This window comes from Chaetodon auriga, chromosome 16, assembly GCF_051107435.1.
Source record: "Chaetodon auriga isolate fChaAug3 chromosome 16, fChaAug3.hap1, whole genome shotgun sequence".
Taxonomy (NCBI): Eukaryota; Metazoa; Chordata; class Actinopteri; order Chaetodontiformes; family Chaetodontidae; genus Chaetodon; species Chaetodon auriga.
Window position 1 is genome coordinate 19,524,499 of NC_135089.1, and position 6,579 is coordinate 19,531,077.

General features: G+C 39.3%; 1 protein-coding gene across 1 annotated transcript; it reads left to right on the forward strand.

The window, feature by feature from the left end:
• The first annotated feature begins 3,718 nt into the window (after window positions 1–3,718).
• Window positions 3,719–5,204, forward strand: LOC143333901 (DELTA-actitoxin-Ucs1a-like). Its single transcript, XM_076752278.1, has 3 exons — window positions 3,719–3,770; window positions 4,480–4,648; window positions 4,748–5,204. Exons 1-3 carry the CDS (start codon window positions 3,719–3,721, stop codon window positions 5,202–5,204), a joined length of 678 nt encoding a protein of 225 aa, XP_076608393.1.
• Window positions 5,205–6,579: the final 1,375 nt, after the last annotated feature.

The following is a 6,579-nucleotide window of genomic DNA, read 5'->3' on the forward strand; positions in this document are numbered from 1 at the left end:
GCTGAGAAGCAGCTGAGCCGTGCTTCTCACACGGACAGTGTGGCAGCTCTAACCTGTCAACACGGGCGCCGAAATAAAAAGCGACAGGTTCCACCACGCAGACCCGTCCAGCGTGTTCGGGGCCTACTCTTGCTGTAAATTCGTAAACACTGTGTGATATTGTGAGGCAAGACATTGAAGACTAAAAATACTGTGGTGGTGAATGACTGTTACTGTTATAGAAATGTCCCCCATTTGCAGCAAAACGTCCCCCTTTGAGCTATTTTGCTCCTAGTGCCCCTGGACATTCTCTGAACGGCCACTGGGGGGCGGTCACCCCCCCTTTGAGAAACCCTGGTGTAGATACTGTTCAATAACTTCAGTTAATGTGCAAAGCGTCCGGTAATATCTATCACTGAATTTTAGGAATACAAAAATAAAGTAAATAAAGAGTAAATACACTCACCGAAGCGCCATCGTTTCTGTCTCTTGTTGACATAGCTGAGTAGCTGAGCGAGCCAGAGCTTCATCACCTTCCTGTTTCGGGGTCACAGGACACTGGAGGAACCAGTTTTTGTCCTCCATCACTTGTATTAGAAGGTAAGATTCAAGGCTGTCAGCCAGAGCTTTCAGCTGTTCGTCAGAGGTGTTCATCCCACACAAGAACAGTTCCAGAGGTCTGAGGACATGACTCTGCATCAAGAGCTCCTCATCACACCGTGTTTCTCACAGGAAGCTGATATTCTGAGAGTGAGGACAATAAGTAGCAAAGGCTCTTGATGTTACACTAGAAAATACTTGATTCATTAATCGGACATCTCTCAGTTGAGCGCCGTCTACATTTTCACATAAACTGTACCAAATTACAGGAAACTTCTGAGGAACTTATTAAGAAATGATGGGCCTGTAAATTATGCTTTTTTTTTTTTTTTTTTTACCTAATTGTGTGAATCTCAATGTTTGTGTTACATGTGGATCATTCTGGTATAAACATTTGTATGTGCTAATGTGAAATGACTTCAAATTCTCACTTTGAATTTAAAGTACACTGTCACAAATTCTAATAAGATAATCCTTTATTAAACCCAAGCGCAATAGCAAGAAGTACAAAAACCCTTCATCTAAAGCTGACTGATTGACACAGTCAATTTGTTCAAAAAACAGAAATGTGAAAATATGTTGGGGTTGTATGTTGGTGAGTACACACGCTCTAATTATTTCAATGACAGCAACAGCAGGCACGCTCAACTTCCCGTCAAACCACAAACTGTCATTTATACCTCCCTGCATGTGAATGGGTTAATCAAACAAGCTGCAGCATGCTAATTAGTCCGCTTTAGAGGTTTCGGCTGGTTTGTTGTTTCTAGCCGTTCCCCCGTCTCATGGCTGCAGCTCCATATGTCGCACAGATAAAGAGAGGTACTGATCTTCTCATTTGACTTTTGGCAAGAGAGTGAATGAGGTAAAGTATTCCTTCGCAGAACAGGTTTTCTTAACGTCTACACATACAATATCCTATCACCCAGATATTCACATTGAAACAGTTAGTGGAAACATTGTTCATGCTGACTGTGAAGAGATGGAATTTGCTACTGAAAAGACTAAACTTTAGAAGGACACCACCATGATTTGTGATGATCTGCTGATTAACACAATTAGTCATGCAATTATTTTGAAATGATGGAAATGAAATTTTAATAAAAATAGCGACAGTCATCTGACAGACATCTGATATTGTTGTCCAGTGCTGAATGCAAGCACACACACACACACACACACACACACACACACACACACACACACACACACACACACACACACACACACAGACAAACCAGTTGCAGAGTTATTATGGCAGGGATGATTTTGATTGGTGGGACTCTTTTGAGAGAATGAATCAGAGCAATTATCATGTCCAGTGGCTGACATTTGAATTCTAAGTGATCAGTTTTCCTGGCTGAAAGTGTGTGTGAGACTTTTCCTCATAGCAAACATATATAAACACAACATTTACAATTTAGTGGATGAATATGGTCGTTATGATTCTAAATACCACAATGAGCTTATCCTTTATTAAGGGCACTTTTGCACTTTTTCCTCAGATTGGCTTTAAAGCATCAATATTTTTACAAGAAGAATTTTTTTTTTCAGCAGTTGATGAAAACCACATCAGAGCTAAAACTAAAGTCGGTGGCGCAGGTGTTCATGAACACATCATCATGACTGTGTTGTGTTTAGAGCTTTTATGGCAAAAATATGTGCTCAGGGCTTCAAAGAACAAACGCACATCATTGATAATAATGTTTGAAAAATGGTGTCACATCTTCTTTGTTTCCTTGTGTACCAACCATGTGAGAGAGCTTCAGGCAAAAGACACATATGATGGTTGAATGGTTGAATCATCAGTGGATGAATCAGTGGTTTCGCCAAACTTTCTAGTGCCCCTCCAGCCACGTTTGATGAAATCAAGTTCCGTGTCGACTCCACCCGACAAGGTTAAAATCAGATTTTAAGTTGGGTTTTTTACACTATTAATCATTCCATATAAAGGTGGACACCAGCTAAACTGTCAATGTGGAAGTCACCGTGGTCAAAGAAGCATTCACACTCCTTTGACATAGAATGGCAGAAGCTGGGTGTTTCAAGCATCTGTCTCTTACTTTTAGCTAACAATTCTAACATTTAACTATTTCAAATATTCATCCATTACTTTTAACTAAGCCTTCAATGTGTTCTCATCCCAGGTTGTCAGGTGCAGATGGCACCTTGTCACGCTCCTCTGCAACTCATCCAGATGCACAAGGGAGTCTTTATTGTTGGTGTGTGACAAAGACTTTCTTCCAGAAACCTTTCTAACACATGCTTAATGTTGTGAAATGTTCACAGTTAGGTCTCTGTGTCAAAACTACTTGGTTAAGTTTAAGCTAAGATGGACACATGGTCCTCCACTCCTGAAAGGTCTTGCTCACTTTTTTTTAATATTGCAGCAAATGGGTTTATATCAGAGTTAGTTGAAAGCCTGGTGCATCTCATACAAATGCTAAAGGGTACCTTGCACACCTGTATGTATCTCAAGTTGACAAGATTCTACTTTCTTTTAACTGAAGATACTCTCACCATATTTCCTTTGAATAACATTTGAATATACATGCTAGGAATCAAAATAATCAAAAATATGCACCTATGTGTGTACCTGACAGGAAATTCCTTTTCGATGACTGTAACCTGTTATCCAACTTGTTTCAAAAAACAGGTTTGGTCCCACTTGACCTGTCAATAAAAGAAGGAAACCATCAAGGCTGACAGTCAGAGATTTCCACTTGTCCTGTGAAGGTGTTCATCCCAGGTAGGAATACTGGATCTAAGCAGATCTACATGAAGAGGAGATGACTTTTTAGTGTAACGTGAGCTCCTCATGTGAATGTAATCCAATCGAGGAAACTGATCAAGCTGCTTCTGACAGTTTTGTGAACAGATTTTATAATTCTTCATATTACCTTGATTTTAAATTTGCTAATATTCCATTGCTGCAACTTTGGCTCACTCAAAAACATTTGAGGTAATGATAAGATTAGAATGACTTCACTCTGATCCTGAATCAGTTTTGATATTGGTCTTGCCTGCATGAGGAGTCACTTTCCGTCCATTTCTGATTCCCTACAAAGAGCTGTGAGCACTTACTATAGGAAACTTAGAGATAGTGTTCAACTGGTAGACATGCAATTAATGAATATAGAAAATGAGTTCGACTTCTTTTGATATGGTGCAAGAGACTGAAGAGATTATAAGAGGTGACGAGATTCTACAATCTTCAGAAGCATCTGTAAAATCAAAACATTTTTGTTTTTTGAGTTCTTCATGACTTCACCTAATCTCATCTCAACTATTGTAGTTCTCTATGCAGTTGCTTGGCTTTTACCTGGATCTATTGAAAGAGTTACCTTTTACTCTAGGCTTGTTTGGGGCTTTCCCATCCCATTATGGGTGACAGTCAAGGATGATTTCTATTAGGAAGGTTAGAGAAGCAGCTGTGTACTGAGAGGTGGGGAAGTTAAATGGGACAAACACCATCTGGTTAGTTTTTCTGATAATCATGACTGTACAAGACATTAAATGGATTGGCTTCAAGCTATATAGACTTGTGTCTTTGCTGTCATGGCACCTAAAGTGTGGAATGAATGATATTCTGCTCCTACTTCTGTGCTGTCTTTCAAAGATCAGCTAAAAACACACCATTTTTGAACTGTATCACATTTATCTGCTTGTACTGTAATGTCATTTTATTACTGTCTTCCATGTCATTTGTTACAATTTTAAGAAAAGTGATATACAACTGAAGTTATTATTGCTTATGTGATGTTATTTGGCACACAAAAAGAAAGGGCATATCTCTATGGGGCTTTTGAGCAAACCTCACATCAGCCTGCATGAAACATGTCTTTTGTCAGGCATTTTGTTGCATACAAATCCAATTAATATTGTGTCTGTGTGTCTGAGCAGGTAGTTACACTGCAAAGTTGGACCTGATGGAGAGTGCAGACTTTGCATTTGGGTTTGTACAGACAATCCTGGCAGTTGGTTCAAGCATAGCTAAAGTAGCACCAACACATCGTCAGTGTGGCATTGAGATTTCAAATGACTGTTCTACCTACACCCTTTGCAACCCCAGGTAACTGCTAATTTTATGTTTTGATATTGAGTACGATTTCGCATTTCCTGTCTGACCTTAACATCAATTCTTCAATGTTTTTCTGCCCTCTATGTACAGGATATACACTTCCAGTGGACGCTGCACCATTCCTTTGCCTGTCCAAATCAAATCGTCCTGTTCAGGGAACGCGTTGTTCGCCAAGACTCCGTACACAGCACGAGGATCTGTTGGCATCTTCACTTATGATCTTCTCAACAATTCCACAAACACGGCCACTGAGCAAATAGCTGTTATGTTTAAGGTGCCATTTGACCTTAACTTGAAGTCCAACGTGTATGCAGTGGGAGTGTTTGACATCAGCAAAGACTGCATTCGTGATATTTATCGTGAGATGTCGAAGACTGAGGACAAAACATTTGTCAGAGGCAAAGCAAAGGGCCCCGTTCTCACTCACAAAGGCCAAAATATCACCATCATGGCCGCAATGTCCAACTGTTATGAGCCCGTCATAAAGGTGCAAGTGAGTGAGGAAAAAAAAGTCCAGGATGGAGAAACTAATCCTGAGCTGAGCTGAGCAGAGCTGAGCTGCATCTGAGCTGACAGAATGTGTTGCATCAAAGCAACACATCACTGTTTACAGGCTGTGGAGTGACAGATTCTCTCTGTATTTATGCTCTTATTTATCAATATTATGTATAATGGCCTATTTTTGCTGCTGTCTCTGATTGTATTCATCCACTGCGTCTGTGCTGTAGATGCAGAGTGGAACTAGAAATGTGTTTTAGTAATGTGATATTACCTTTGATGATGTGTTGTTGACATGCTGTAGATATGTCAGTGAGAGCACCTCACTGGCTGCCCTGTATGCACAATGTCCTGGTCCAGTAAAAGTTTCTGTACATGACTTCAATAAAATCTCAATCTGTCAAACCATTACATTTATGCATGAGTGTTTCTGAGCCTGCACCAGCTATTCATAATCCATAAATTCTTTGTAACTACCTGCTAGTTTCAAACTGGTTATTTAGTGAAAGAGGTTGCACCATTAAAAGATAAGGAATATCTTAGCTGGCAAAGAGTTAAGTAGTATGCAAACCAGTCGCGAGCAAACGTATTTTAATGCTGCCCAATCAGAAGCAATGTAAACCATGTTAACAGGAAGTGATTACAAGCACCACAAAAACCAACAGTTTGGCGGGAAATCTATATATCAAACTTATTTATGTATGCATACAGTACATGGAGAAATATGTGTTAGTTGTATTCACACAGTTTAGAAGGAGTGGGAAACATCACATGCTAGTCCAATCTTCACTTTTTAGCTAGTAGTTTAATCTGATGTTATTAGCATAGGCTAACATTTTGTCATTTGAGGTATATGGTGTTATGTTTGTGAAAAATAACTTAAAATCAGACACACAGACATTCTGATCTGTCAGGTCAGATATGTTGACCATTTATACATATAAATATATAGATATACTGTACGTGTGTGTGTGTTGATGACGCATGAATCATCCCTTATTAAACACTTACGTTAGAATAAGAATAATAAGTAGATAGAACTTATCTGCAAATGGTTGTTAAATTGTCAGAAGTCATTATGGGTCATTGTCATCAACAACATACAGATGGGATGACACTTAACCTGACATGTGTTGGCAGTTTAATTACCGTAAAACACCTAATTGTTGTGTGCACTGTCATAATAGAGTCACAGTAGTGTCCACTGAAGAGAATGGATGGTCCGTGAATGAAAATGAGTTGGATGTTGCAGAGCATAAGTGGGAGAGGAATGGGATTTTGCAGCAAAGAATAGTAATTATGAAAAGTTAATTACTGCATTATTAGAACTTGCATTCTATTTATTAATAAAGCACTTCTTGGCAAACCACATGGGTATATTACACGTCTGTTTAACTACAGATGAGCTTTACACTGCGCTAGAT

Coding starts and splice junctions, on each gene's coding strand:
- LOC143333901 (XM_076752278.1), top strand. CDS start 3,719: ATGAGTTCGACTTCTTTTGATATGGTGCAAGAGACTGAAGAGATTATA. Junction 3,771..4,479: donor GACTGAAGAGATTATAAGAG/GTGACGAGATTC, acceptor GTGTCTGAGCAG/GTAGTTACACTGCAAAGTTG. Junction 4,649..4,747: donor TACACCCTTTGCAACCCCAG/GTAACTGCTAAT, acceptor CTCTATGTACAG/GATATACACTTCCAGTGGAC.